This window comes from Camelus bactrianus, chromosome 18, assembly GCF_048773025.1.
Source record: "Camelus bactrianus isolate YW-2024 breed Bactrian camel chromosome 18, ASM4877302v1, whole genome shotgun sequence".
NCBI classification, from domain to species: domain Eukaryota; kingdom Metazoa; phylum Chordata; class Mammalia; order Artiodactyla; family Camelidae; genus Camelus; species Camelus bactrianus.
The window spans coordinates 2,588,254-2,603,193 of record NC_133556.1 but is presented as its reverse complement, the minus strand read 5'-3'; the positions used below and the strand labels follow the sequence as shown (position 1 = coordinate 2,603,193).

At 47.9% G+C, this 14,940-nt stretch overlaps 1 protein-coding gene across 5 annotated transcripts in view; it reads right to left on the bottom strand.

The window, feature by feature from the left end:
- Positions 1-14,940, bottom strand: part of SDK1 (sidekick cell adhesion molecule 1) — a 715,898-nt gene that overhangs the window by 301,901 nt on the left and 399,057 nt on the right. For all 5 annotated transcript variants that reach the window (XM_074345583.1, XM_074345585.1, XM_074345587.1 and 2 more), the window contains exon 5: positions 9,863-9,996. In XM_074345583.1, coding sequence (XP_074201684.1) covers positions 9,863-9,996 — 134 coding nt within the window. The remainder of the gene's footprint in view (positions 1-9,862; positions 9,997-14,940) is intronic.

The following is a 14,940-nucleotide window of genomic DNA, read 5'->3' as shown; positions in this document are numbered from 1 at the left end:
CTGATCACCACAGGTCAGCACCGTGTGTGGGCTTTATCCATAAGTCATTCTGACTAGTCAGGGTGCTCCCCGGAGTCTGAAGGAACGGCAAGGGAGGAGGCTGAGCTCCAGAGCACATCTGGGCTGGAAGCCTTCCCAGACGAGAGCAAACCCTGGCATGATGCAGCCCGTCTGACTGAGTACAACCCCAGAGGGACAGCCTGTCGTGTATCTTTCGGGGAGAGGGAGGGGCACGGCAGAGGGCGGGGCGTTTAACACCAGATGGGACCACTCAACTCAAGCCATCAGCAGCACAAGCCCCCAGGCAGCCCACCCGCGGGCCAGCTGAAGGGGTCTCCACGACTGACTCACTCGCTGCTCCCACTCCCAAGCCCGAGCTGGGGACCGAAATGGAAAACCAGGCATTCTTTCAAGTCCTTCACTGGAGCTCGTGCTCTGCTGGGTTTTCGTCTGTATCTTGCTCCTTGGGGACATCACACAGGACGGCCTCCGGGCTTCCTGGGTGGTCATTCAAGCCGAGAACTAAGGTGAGCCAGAAAACTCCCGGCTCGCGGTTTTAGGATTCTATAAAACTAGGTAAAATAATCGTCTCCGGGATCCATCTTAGAAGCTCCTGGGCCACAAACAAGAAGTCACACTGACAACAGAAGTCACACTGCGTACGTTCTGCGACGACCTGCTTTGCCCCGTACAGGCCCTGAGCATGGGGACTGACTCTGCGCCAAGGAGGAGATTCCTGAAGACCGTAAAAGGTGAGAGGGTGCCTGGCACAACCAAGACCCTGGCAGGGACCGCTGCTGAGAGCTCGCTAGTTACGGCACAGAGAGAGCCCACATCTTCAGATACATTTCTGGCTGCTATTATTTCTGGCATAAATTCCACTTTTTTTTCACTGCTCAGATACAAAGTGTTTTTGGAGAAGAGGGGAACCCAGCACTCCGGATTTGGTAATGCTCTTCACGGCGCTAAGTGGCCTTCCACTTTAACAACACTTTACTCGATTTTCTTAAGGCTTGATTTAACATTCTCAGCCACCTTGTAAAGATCTACAATTTTAATTACCTGCTGTAATTGCCTTCTCTAAGAGCCAAAAGCACATCATTTATTGTGATCGGTAATAAAACATTATAACTAAGTGGGAAAGGTAGATCTGAGCTGTTAACAAAAGGTGACCACACGTGACGCTTCACACACAAAGCAGTAACCAGATGAAGAACTCTCCACATGGTTTTAACAATTGAAAACAAGTCTGCAATATAAATAATTTACAAGCTGGAGTTTGAAAACCTCAAAAATGCTGAAGGAAGAGAAACCAAACAGGTGTTTCTTAATTACCAGGTTGGGCATGTTGAATTCATTCAGGAAAGGAAAGCGTGTGGGGCAGGGTGCATCATTTGGGTTCAGCTCCGGAGAAAACTGCTTGTGCAACTCACAACTCGTTCTGCGGTTTCATCTCAGCTGGTGGCTGTTACTTTGTTTGGGACTTCCCCGGACAGGATGTGCCATGAATAGATGCTAGAGTTCATAAAATGACTGCAAGGAAAATTCTATTTTCCATCCCCCTTGTCTGTGCCCTCTACAAATTTCTTATCTTTTTGTATCAATTCCAGTGACAGGGGAAGCAGACAAAGCACTTCAACAAACGTAACATCCAAAGTGATCAGAGCTCGAAAGACGTTTACTGCATGAGTAAGATACAATGTCGAGTCACTCTCCATGCATTATAAGTTTTGAAATGTGATGTTTGCATATTACAAGCCTAGAGTGAAATGATCTCACGTTCTCGGCCAACTGAATTTAGGATGTGGCTGTTGGCTACGGTCAGGAAACTGGATCCCAGAGTCAAGGGTAAAAATCATTTGGGTTACTTCTATTTCCAGTGCTAAAACTGCCACAATTAAAAGAGTCCTGTGTTTAAATATCTGAATATAGTTATTTAAATTGGTATGGTTAACAAGGGGCCGGAGTTGGGGAGCTGGTTTGGAGAAATTATTGAAGTTGAGTTTTGTTCAGTAGATTGTAAAAAATCTGATTAGGCAAATCACTGCAGAATGATAATTTGTGCCCTTAAATAATTATACTATAATTGGGAGAAGTAAATGGATACTTATGGCTCATTTACTGAATCCCACTGGTCAGCTCTGCTTGGTGAATGACCTCTCCCGCCCAGTGCTCCCCTTCCTCCCTGGGTGTGGCCTGCTTATTGTGCAACAGGTGCCCCAACAGGCCAGCCTGGGAAGCAGGGAGCAGAGCCGTGCACGTGGGGCCCGGGAACCCCAGGGACAGGCCACGCGGTGCCTAACGCATCACTGACAATGACACCACTGAGCTATTACACGCTGTAATCTACCGCCACGGTGCTCCGTCAGCAAGCTTGATGCCCTGACCCCAGAGTCTCATCTCCCAGTAAACCTGTGTCCAGGTGAGTGGGGTCTGGCTCCCAGTCTACCCAAATGTAAATGGGGGTTACAGGAGGGGGCCAGCCTCCAAGCTGTGTCTGCACGGACGACGCACTGGCTTTACCTGGATTGAATGTTCAACGCGGAAGGTTCTGGCATCAAAACAGAAGCTGTCACTTTTTAAAACGCAGCCAAGCTCCTCCGAGGCCGGGGGTGGGGGTGGGGGGGAAGAGCTCCCTCAGAGAATCTCCCATCCAGAGGGAGGGCTGGCTCGGTGGACAGCTGCTTTCCCCCGCGGTGGGCTTCTGCCTCGGGCTTCCCTCATCTGGACGTATGCTGACACCAAGGGCATGTCCGGCCTCCGGGGGACAAGCTGTTCCCTTTTTACAGGAGAAACGAGGGGTCGGGAGTCAAATAAGCCTTGTTGCGAGCCCTCAACGCCCCATTCCCTGCTCTTGTGACTTCGGTCCATAACCTGACTTCTCAGGGCCTTCTGGTGCCCTCAGATTTGAAACGGGTTGATCACTAACTCGGGGAGCTACTGTGCAAGTTAAGAAGGAAAAGGTTCCTGAAACACCTGTCTCCAGCTCAAGGGCCGTCGGTGCCCTTCTGCCTACGCCCCCGGGGTGGTCATTCAGCGGTGAGCTTGTTTATAGATTATCATCACATCTAACACAGCTTGGAGCAGCTTTTGCTTTTATATCACCTAGAAGAAATTTTTTTTAAAAAACTATGTATCGTTTCCACAGTTTAAGTTGATACCTAAAGTTTTTCAACATAGACCTGCAGGACTGCAAAGAATAACATTTCCAGTGTATTTTAATATTTTAATATTCTGGTGTATTTTAATAATATACACTATTGCAGCGCTGTTCTATATGTATCCAGAGGAAGCTAAATATTTGACAGAGCAGGTCTGAGGGTTTGATGCACATCAGCACCTGCTTAAACAGCACATGAACAAGCTCCAGTTTTTAACAGTCAGAAATTTTAGGGGAGGGGATAGCTCAAGCGGTAGAGTGCATGCTTGGCATGCACAAGGTCCTGGGTTCAAGCCCCGGTACCTCCTCTAAAAGTAAATAAATAAACCTAATTACCTCCCCCCTGCCAAAAAAAAAAAAAGAAATTTTACATCATTCCTGTTTTTCCTGACCTTCTGTTTCTATCCTACCCCTCCCACAGAATTTTATCTTAATTTATTACATTTAATGATTCAAAGTATTTTATTGACCACCCTGTCATAGCCTCTGAAAGAATGTGTATATAAATTAAATTTTCCCAGCAATCGTATGGCTCTGGGGTTAAAAAGATGTCTTGGATTCAGTTGTGTCACAATGATTGTTCACACTCCATTAAAAAAATACACACGTAACAAGTTTTGGTGCATATTACACGTAAAAGAAAAAAGTCACTCGGAGTGCATCCCTCATGAGGCGGACGGCAAGGCCGGCTCTAGTTCTAACCCTGATCTCTCCTTCATAGAGACAGCCGCTGGAAACCTTGCTCGTACAAACAGCAGATGAGCATGAGGGAGGTTTTGCTGCAGAACTCCCTGTCGATCCTTCGACGTCCTCCGAGTACACCAGAGGTCACAGAGCTTACTAGTTAGGACGGACTGCTTTTTGTTCCTATAGCAAATACACCCTGAAGTCTCAGTGCTCAGCACACAGTTTTTTTCCTACTCATCTGAAAGCCACCATCTCCATGTGTGGCCCGGCCACCGCGGCCCCACAGGGAAGGGGGAGCATGGAGGCCACCTGCGGGCGCTCACGCACACGACCTGGAGAGCCACACTTCCTCCAGTCACATCTGACTGAGTGGAGATGGTCACTGGCCCCAAACTGCGGCTGGGCTGGAAATGTCTTCCTGTCCTAAAGCAAGTGGACCCTCCATGCTGAGCAATCAGCCTCCAAAAACTATTTGGAATAACATGTCAGCTGACAAGGCATTTGAGTCCTGCCCCATTACGTAGGCAGCAGGGAACTGAAAGCACCTAATGTATAAAACGATTTATTTCCCAGTTATTAGAGAGCCTCACTCCCTCAGTTCTGACACAGATGTTCAGAATCATCCCTTTGGCACCTGGAAGTCTGCACCTTGAAACAACACCTGAAGTAAGGACTCAGGACAAGGTGACATGTGCCCAGGAAGAGAGCAGAGCCCCCAACACTCGGGCAGCCTCAGGCCGACCTGACTCTAGAAGGAGCATCAGAAAGCAGCTGGAAACAGATGTCCTGAGGATTAGACATTCCTGCTCACGCTCCCGGAAAACCACACGCACCCTGAGACGTCCTCAGAGCCCAAGCTGCAGAGCTCCACTTTGGGAGAGCTGGGGTGCCCCAGATTTGTTCAAAAGCGGAGGGCAAATGATAATTCATAGTTTAACTCAACACCTTAAGATTTACCAAGGGTGAAATTAGGCTGAAATAAGTCACGAAGTGGGAAAGACAAACAGCTCGGAACGAGAGAGATGGGACTTTGGTGCAGAGAACACGAGTGACAACAAAAACAACCCAGTTTTGTCCTGTGGAGGCGGGAAGAGAGTTATGGCCTCATTATTTTTTAAATCACTTGGTTCTTCCTTTTTTCTTATTTTTAACTGAAGTCTGGTTGAGAATCCCCGGCTGTACCCCTGAACCTCATTCACCATATATACATATATTTGGGGTCCAGAAACAAACTATTAGAACCGGCATTTTTACTTGTGTCTTTTAATTGAAACCCTTATAAGAAGAAAACTAATCTTTAATGCTTTTCTGCAGATGGGGTATCAGTGGGAGGGCCCCGTCATCCGCTGCAAAGGAGAGCTAAAAACTCTCATTTTCAAGGAGGTGGGCAGGATGCCTTCATACATCCGTTTGCTTTCAGAACTTTTCAGCAGGCTGTGGTTTCCCCTTTGCCCGGGAGGTGGGTTTACATTCCTGTGTATTTAGTTTCGGCCACACGAACTCTCACAGGGTCCGTGACTGGATCCTAGTGTAGACATTAGTGTAGATACTAGTGTAGACACGGCCGCCCGGGAAGGAGCCGCGGGCCCGAGTTACTCACAGGGCGAGCACAAACAGGCAGCACCGACACAAATGGCAACGCTGACCCCACGCTCTTCATCAGCCGGGTCACCGAGATAACCCGTCCTCTGTACTCAGAGGTCGGAAGAACTTGTCCAGAGAACTCACCATGACCAGGAACACCAAGTAAAACCGGGATTTCCGTCCACAAAGTGTATCACTGTGCCCAGAGGCACGATCCAAAGTTGGAATGAAACTGTCATGATTAGCAAGATACTGAAGATACTTTTTTCTCACCTTTCTCTCTTTTGCATGATGGTGACAGACAGCTCAGGAGGCACAGATTAGGGGTGGGGGTCAAGGCTTCAGAGACCACAGCCTGGACTCAGCTCCGTCCAGGACCAGCTCCAGGAGGTCGGGGCCAAGCACATGGCACCCCTCCTTCCACACCCTACTCGGCGGGTCCGCACGTGCTGACAGAGTAAACTCACGGCTCTACCGGGAAGCTTGCTTCCTGTTAATGTTTCTGAAAGTCCTGGCGGTAAGTGCCACTTAACCCATAAAGTTACAGCTGGATCCTAACTTGGTCATTTGTGGACTGGTTTTTAGTAACATTTCAAGCCGTTCTTATGACTTTGGGAATCCAATCCGCGTCAAAGAACAACCGGAGGGCTTATGCCAGCCCCCCCCCCACCCCACCGTGAAGGAAACAGGATGGAATCGGATCCGGGCACACGGAGCCCTGTTTCACAGGGCAGTCCCCCCATGACTGTTCCTAGGCACCATTCTCAGGGATCCACTCTCAACTACGAACCGTACACGAGGTCTGCGGCTGCATTAGCCTTACAGAGGACAAGGGAATGCTAAGTGGCCTTCAGAGTTAAAGCAAGGGTTTGCCAGCCTGAAGGAGGATCAGCTGAAATGATATCCTAGCTGCAAGTGCGGTTTGAAGAGGAGGCGTTAAAATGAAAGAGGAGGAAAAAGCCGCAGGAGGGAGGCAGTCACTTCTTTCCCACTCCAGGCGGCATCTGTGGCAGAGAATCTCATTACGCTGGACATTCGGAAGATCCGGTCAGAGCGGATGATGTGTCCACGGTACGCACAATGGCATTTAAACAATGGCTGTTAATCGCCGTGCAGAATTCCTCCCTAACCTAAATTCTTTTTTTTTTTTTTAAAGAAACTCTTATTCAATATTAATTCAGTTTGAAAGATCTGATCCACACAAGTTAACTCAAAATCTTCAAAGTGAAAACCAAAAACAGGTTGACAGGTTTAGAAAGCTTGCCTGGGTCTGACCTCAGAATGGAAATGCGTGCTCTGGGGCGAGGTCAGCCCGCTCTCTTTCTGGTGTGCACCTGAGCTGCGGGGCCGGCTATGAAAAATTCATGCCGGATGCTTCCACAGTCCACCTATGTCCTTAACATCTGCTGGCTTCACATCACATTAAAACTTCAAAGTGAACCCACCCCTGAGGCGGTGGCAAGCTTTCCCTGGGAGCCAGAGGATGGATGGCTCAGGAAAGTCCTCTCCTCCCCGGCAGGAAGCGTCTGTGCGGAACACGCTGTCACTTGCCTTCTTAACCATATGTGTGTGGGGGGATGTTGGGAGACAGTGATGCCATCTACGAGGCGGGCATGGAACAGCAGGCGGCACCAGCGTGGGGCTGCATTTCACTTCTAATTGTCATGCTTTTTAAAAAAATTATTTATTTTTATCTCAGCCTTCTTTCTCTTTTGCTTTTCATAAGCTTCAAGTGGGGCCAAAATATTTCGCACCTGAAAAGCTAGTGAGGTTTTGAGCTCTCGTGTACACAGCTGTTTGGGAAAATATCTATTTCCTCCTGTTAGCTGGTGACAGCGCGTCACTCACTGCGTGGTTTCGGGACAGGGCCGGCCCTGGGGTGCTACGCCACTTCGACTTGAGGCTGGCCCCACAGGAGGAACAGTTTATCATGACTGGAAACGGAGGTGGGCCGCGTGGCACTCTCCACGTTTAGATTAATTACAGTGCAATCCACCAGGAGTTTAATTTCCAGGCCCTACCTCCTTGATGGTGCTCACTACAGAAAGGTTCCCCACTTTGCTCTGCTGATGCCAAGGGAAAATTTATCTTTGTTAACTGATAACTGGGCTGTAATATCTTTAGATTCTTCAGAAATGCTGGCTGGCAAGTTTTTAAAATTTTTCATCAGTCTTGTTTGGGGTTTTTACGAAGCCCAGATCAGAAAAAAAAGATACCTAAGTCTGCAAAACACACTGCACCTCACTACCTTATAAGGTATCCACTTTCAACTGCTAACCATACACAAGTGTGAAAGGGTCTTGAGAATATCTAATTCCATAAAAATCAGGGGATCTGAGGCACCCTCTGTATTTCACAGCCTTGCTGATGCTGGCAGGGAAGCCCTGAATTACAGTCTCCCCTCTTCAGCATCCGCTGCTGTTCAGAAGGTAGCAGCATTTAAACATACGATTCTGGGGCTTTCTGCAGTCTTATCCAGACTTCTGATCTTTAAAGGTTTTTAAAATAGAACTTTCACTGAGAAGACGCATGCATGTGCCATTTAATTTTTAGGTAAACCCAGTATGTCGACAGTCAGGTTCACCCAAGATTTAAAATGAGGCCGTTTCCTCCACCTTTACTTCTCACATGTTACCTGGTCCCCATAAAAAGCACAGAACAGCTAAGGGAACAGAACGCAGGTTTTCTCCTACGATTTAAAATAAGTCCATCCTTCTATCTCACCTTTGACGCATTTTTATCTGGTGCCAATGCAAAGATAAAAATATACAGGGGAACAAAACGCAAGGCAGTTAATTATAATATTTATGAGCTGCTTCCAAGATGCTTCTTGGTTAGAGGAGACAATGAAATTATTTTAAAAATTTACATATTCCAATTATCTAACCCACGGTATTGCATTAGCACGGCAACGTGCAAATTCGCTGTATGAGCTTCATTTTCTACTGGCCTTCGTGGAGCATGCACATTGGAAATTATCAGGTGCAGACTGTCTCATACCATCATGATGTCAGCATCATGCTAACCAGGGCACGTGTGGAATGGTTCCCTTCTCCTGATAGACTGAAGCCAATTTCCTTGTTTCTAACTCAGAATTCCTCCAAATTTGACCCATGATTATCCCCATAGGTACATTACAACTGAGTACTGAGTCCAATTTGCTAAACAGAATAAACGGATCTAACTGTAAAAGCTGGAAATCATTATACTTAACACAATCTATTTGATAATACAATTTCCATCTTTTGTTATTAATATTGAAAAAACTTTCATAAATCACATTTTTTCCCCTACTGTGATTCTTGATTCAGGGGGTCTGTGCTGGATTTGGTGAACCCTACACCTAATCGATGGATGTAACCGGCCAAAGCTTCGCATAGGCCACGCTGACGGCCAAGTCTGCACCCAGGCCGCGGCAGGGGCCCAGGAGTCCACTCCTCGGAGTTAAGGAGCTGATGGCAGGATGGGAGGGGCAGGTGACAGCATGGTTAATGCCACCGTCTCCTGCCCCCAGTGCTTGCCTCACCCACCCAGTAGTTCTTTTAGCCCCCAAGGACCAGGAGAAGCAAACACTACGGGCATCCCACGTACGAAGCAAAACTTTGCCACCACCCCAAGGGGAAAGCCATTCCTGACAGGTGTTTCTAAAAAGGTGAAATCTACTCTGCACACAGACCCACTTAATGCCCCCTGTACGGCCTGGTCATAACATTTGGCCGCTTCCCACCTGTACTTTCTCAAGAGCATAACTGCTGCAGTTCGCGCCACGGAGCGCCACGCCGCGGCCCCCGGTGACACGCCCCCCGAGGCCCTCCTTTGGATCTGCTTCAGCTCCGAGGTCTTGCTTCTGGTCACTTCCCCCTTCTCCGGCAGTATAACCCTTGCTATTAGAATTTCTGGAGCCTTCTTTCAAAGGCCAAATATTTAAACTAAGTTTCCTCCAACTAAAATGTTTTTAAATAAACTGAAGACTTACCTGTGATTATATTTTCCTCACGATTCAGCCTTTTGGTTATGCTAACGACATACTCCTAATTTTAACACAACTCGGTACATATCTTTTCTCAAAGATTTCATCATTAAAGTAAAAGAACATATCCTGTGCTTGATGGAGTCGCAAATAAGCTTCATGGATACAGCTCCTTATAAGCCAAAAGATGTTAAAAACCATACGCACTCACAGTGTACAAAAGCAAAAGTGTTTTTTTCTTAATCCCCCAAACGAATACGATCTTGCACTTAGAATTACCGGACGCGTTCACCTTTCCTACCAATTCTAAGAAGGCACCTGTGGACGCTGAGGCAGTGCCGAGCTACAACCCCTCTACCCGAGCGGTAAGGCTGATAGCAAACTGCCCCACGAGACAGCGGTTGCTAATTGAATGGAGCCGGTCCAGCTTTCAGGGCCCCGCGGGGAGCCCGGGAACTCACGCGCTACGCTCAGGTGAAGGGGCGGGCTGGTCCGGTTCTCGCCGTTCCTCTCGTTGACCGCCTGCACGTAGTAGGCCCCCGCGTCCCCGGCCGTCGCCGCAAGGATCACCAGCTGGTTCTCCAGTGTGATGGCTCTGCACCGGAGAAAAAGAGACAGAGTCAACTGAGGCCCCTCCGCGGAACAACTACGTGTGAGACATGTTAACTTACTCCGTCAATCTCAGAGGAATGTCCAGAGGATTTTGGTTTTGTGTTTTTAAAGGTTAAAAGAAGATCTGGAAAGACAAAGACAAACCCACAGGCAGATGGGAAGGTGGTGGTGGTGGTGGCTGAGCCGCGTCACTCACTCCGGCCCGGGGCGCTGGCCTGGGAGCTCAGGCACCCCACGTCCGCACCTGCCCTGGTGCTGAGGAAGGCAGCCTTTCGGAACGTGTGCAGCCAGGATTTGTTACAAATCAAAATCTCCAAGATGAGTTAGAAGTAACTCTAGAAGGGCTGGTCCCTGGCTTTCAGGCAGGGCTCCTCGATCCTGCTGGGCACCCAAAGCCTGGCCCCGGGCAACTGAATGCTCTGTGATTTTCTCCACCTCCCAGGGAGCCTCGCTGGAGGCTTCACACATGGAATTCTAGACTGACGGGTAGAAAAAAAGTCGCCAGCGGGCAGAGTGCTGGCCCCTTCAACTCGACTCTCCCGTAATCACTAACACCAGGGCTGGACGGTCTTTACCGCCACTCTCTCCCCTGGTCCCAGAGGGGCCAACAAACCCTTTGATCATCCCTGAATCTTTCTCATATATCCCAAATCTACTGTGGAAAGGATTCTGTGAGACACACTTGACCCACCAGTCTTCTCTTTAGAAATGAGAAAACTGAGAATCAGAGAGGTTCAGTTGTTTGTCCAAGGTAACACAGCAGGTAGCCACACCAGAGGGAGGACCAGGTCTCCTCGCATGTAGCCTGGAGCTCTGCCCACCACACCACACCCAGACTCACTGCATTACTTATTTAAAAGGAGAAGGAAAGTAATAAAGACACAAGCTCCATAAATCCCAGCAGCCTTTAATCAAACGGCCGCCGTGGTGTCCTTTGCTCTTGTCACAGTTCCGTATGCTTTTCACTAGTTAAGGAGGTGGGGGAGGTAGAACCCGTTAGAAAACAAAAACAAAACCCCAAAAGGTAAGTAGTCTTTTCCTTGGCTGGTGAATCGTGCTTCGAGGGGAAAACAGTCTGAGCACCGAAATGTCCCTTAGCCTATGCGCTCGTGTTCAAAATGCCAAAAGAGCCCTGGGGCCCCAGCGGGAGCTGTGTCACCTCCCCGTCACCTCCCACAGCTGTGTCACCCCGCAGTCAACAGCTCCACTGGTTCATTTTCAATCCTAGACAGTCGTGGCCCTTCCAGATTCAGATAAACTCAGATTTCTATTCTAGTAACAGAAAAAGCATGCAAAATAATCAACTTCTCATGAGAGATTTTAGTGTAGTATCTTTTTCTTCCTGCTACCTTCTAAAAGCTTCTTCAAAACCTCTTGATTTTCATACATTTTATAAGGTTATCTTAAGAAGTTACCGCTCATTCAGGGCTCCCCTGGGATATATTGCAGTTTGAGGTCTCTATGACTAACTCACCTTATTTCACATTTTAGAAAATCTCCCTATTAAGAAGTTTTCAATTTTTAGTCTCATAAAAATATTTCAAAAAAGCTTTACTATAATTATTTATGACTGCTTTATAGAACCATAGAAATTGTTCCATTTTATTTTAGTATATGTTACACTGGCACCTAAAATTAAATATGAATATTTATTACACATGAAGTTACACATTTAATAGTACAATTTAAAAACTGAATATATCACAACTTTTTTCTTTAACATCTGATTTTTGCCATAGTAAGTTAAAATATGCCTATTATTTCTCAGAATTATTCTCCAAAACTGCCCATTAATTCTCTGTATTATTTATGACATTGTTTCATGGGTACTGAAAATTAAAAAGTACATAAAGAATAGAAATATTAAAGTTTACATCTATTATAATTTACCCCTTTAAACTCATTTTTCTTTTAGTTTTAAATTTCTGTAGTACTTTAAGACAAAACTCATGAAGAAAAACCTATCTATTGCCAAAAAGAACACCACAAAAATGCCCACCCTTTAGAGAGCGTCAGATTAATGAGGACCAAATCCCCATAAGCCTTTCTTCTTTCCTCCTCTCCAGCTCTTTGTGATCAGGGCATTTCTACGAAAGAAACTGATTTTTAATGAGAACTGAAAAACCTAAAAGCATTCACCTAACTCAGAATGCTGAGGATTGTGACACTTAAGAAGAACACTTTTTACAGAGAGGGGAGCAGGCACCGAGCACCCATGCTCTGAACCCCTGGTTTTGTGGTGGCGCCCCCTTCCCCTGGCAGCCACGTGGCGTGAGGAAGGCGGCCCCACCCCCACCACCAAGTCGGCTACCCCGGCCACAGTTCCGAACAACGGGGAGCTGCCCTGGGACCCAAGCTGCCCCATCGGACCAACAGGAAGGACCACGCTTGGCTGGCGAGGAAGTGTGCTGCCCGCGGGCTGGGGGCGGCAACCCCGAGGGGAGGCAGTGCCAGCAGAAGCAGGAGGAAGGACGCACTTCCAGGAGCGAGAGCAAATCAGACCACAGCCTGAAGGACTGGCGAGAAAGCAGGCTCAGGGATGCTTTACTGCGACCCTTCTGTTCCTTTGTTCACCAATTATTCAGTGATCGTGTTGGGTCGCTAGGTTGGGGGTGACTTCCAACACCTACTCTGTGTCTCCACCACTCTGCGCTGTGGGTGGAGGAGTGGCCCCAACCAGTCTCCACTGGCCCTGGAACTCCAGTCCCTCTTGCAAGCGATTAGGAGAGGAAACCAGCATAAGCCGGTCAGCCTGGGGCCGGTGTCGGTGACCTAGCCGCCGGGGGCGGCCACCCCCAGTCAGGCCACCAGCTCAGCGGGCAGGACTCCAGCCCCCGGGGGCTCGGGCTTTCCTTCCCTCCGCTGGACGGGAACAAGCACGTGCGCGGCCCCAGACGTGCGCAGCGGCCGTTTTATAGCCGCGAGTGGAACCACCTTGGTGGGAAGCTGAGAAAGCTGGTGGCAGGACACAGAGAATGCAAAGCACTGGGTCCCTGATCTGAGAACCTGGTGGGGTCAGCGGGCCGTCCCGCACACCTTCCTATCTCGGGACTCCCCGTTCCACGAGACAACGGACGTCACTCACGCGTACGATTAGTTAGGTTTCTACTAGAAGTGGGATACATCCTGATACAGACTCGGAACTAGCATCCACTTGGGGTAAAAACAAAACGAAACAAAAGCTAAAACGTGTATCCCTTGTGCACAGAAAAATGATCCCACATTCCAGCCTCTCTGTGTGTACACACGGAGTGCCAACAGTGGTCGGCTCTGGGTGGAAAGACAAGTTACTTCCTTTTGACTCCTGTTTTTTAAAATATTTTTTTCAATTTTTCCACAATAAATACCACATTTGTTATCAAAAGAACAATTTCCAAAATGAATAAAAGGGTTTGCTAAGAAATCATGGTAGCAAAATTTAATAATTTGCCCAGATTATGAACTACATGACTTTTATTATAATGTAATTCCAAAGTACTCATTTAAAACGTACACTGACTTTACAGTAAAATTACAGTATTAAGCCAGAGATTTTCCTTTATTTTAACTTTATTAAAGTAACTGTATGTATGGTTTTATGTAAAATCATTTCCATAGTCCTCCCCATCTTAATTCTACATTTCAGAATGAAATCTTACAATCGTAACTTTGAATTCTATGAAATACTAACACAGAAAATCAAAAGAAAATGAAAGAAGTAGTCCGGGATGGGTGAGATGTGCTGCAGTTGAGGAGACAGGGGTGCCGGCTGCAGGCGGTGTTAGAGGGCGCCCCCTGGGCTGTGAGCGCAGGGGGCGCACAGGGCAGCTGCTCCCGCCTGAGATGGAAGAGCTGCAGCCCTGCAGAGACTGGTACAAACGCACGCCCTCGAGGTGCTCTGGGTCCTCGCTTGGTTCCCCCAATGCTCTCCTGAGGCAGTGGGCAAGACAGGAATTCTCTATTTCAGAAAAGACGAGATCGCCCAAGGAGCTACTGGGTGTCTGATCAGAAACACCTGTGGGGGGAGTGGGCGCCTAGACCCCGGGGCTCATGCATTTGGTGTGTGGGGCGGGGGTGGGGCCCCGCTGAGTATCAGCTGGGGTCACGTGCGAGTCCGGCCACCTGGGCGGTGGTGAGCAGACAGTGCCTCCCCCTGCCACACAGAACCTCTGCTTCCAGGGCTGTGGCAGGCACCCTAACGCCAGGAGCACCAGACGTGTAGTTGGCGGAAGCAGTGCCTGCTCAGGCCCAGGAGGGGAAGTTAGGGTGTGCGTTCTCCCAGATGCCCGGGGGCGGAACCCAGCAGCTGTCTTCACTGTTCAGTTAGCAACCACTGGAGTCCCGCGGCCTGAGCCAGAGAGGAGGGAACACTCCCTGGACCACACACTGCCCATGTGCCACGGAGCTTCGGTCGATATATTTACAGACTAGCCAAGGTAGCAGGAAACGCTTTAATCACTTTCCCTTAAGAGCAGTTGCAGGCCCGAAGGGAGGAATTCCAGGGGCATCCAAAAAACTTCCACGATGCGCCTCAAAATTTTCAACGTAACCCATCCTTCGGCTTTCATAATAAGATAAAGTGTCTTTGGTTATCATAAGTATTTTGATCTTTGACACTTTTGAGACACATCAGGATGGTAATATAAACGTTGATTTATACATTATGATGAAAATTCAGTAAAGGGTGCAGTAAAATAAGAACTTTGCCCATAAAGCATAAAAGCATAATCTGAGTCTGTGGTTTTACTATTACAAACGCTAGGGCAGACTCTGATTAGTTTCAACTGTCATTCAAGTACATCTTTAAAAAATTAGAGTGTAGAAAAACGCAGAACATTAGTTTTTAAGCCCTTAAAAATTTAAAAAAAAACCACTTAAAATATTCCCCATTTTAATGAAACGACTTTTTAATGGGTCGGTTCTGAGGCTTAGTGTTCTGAGTATAATC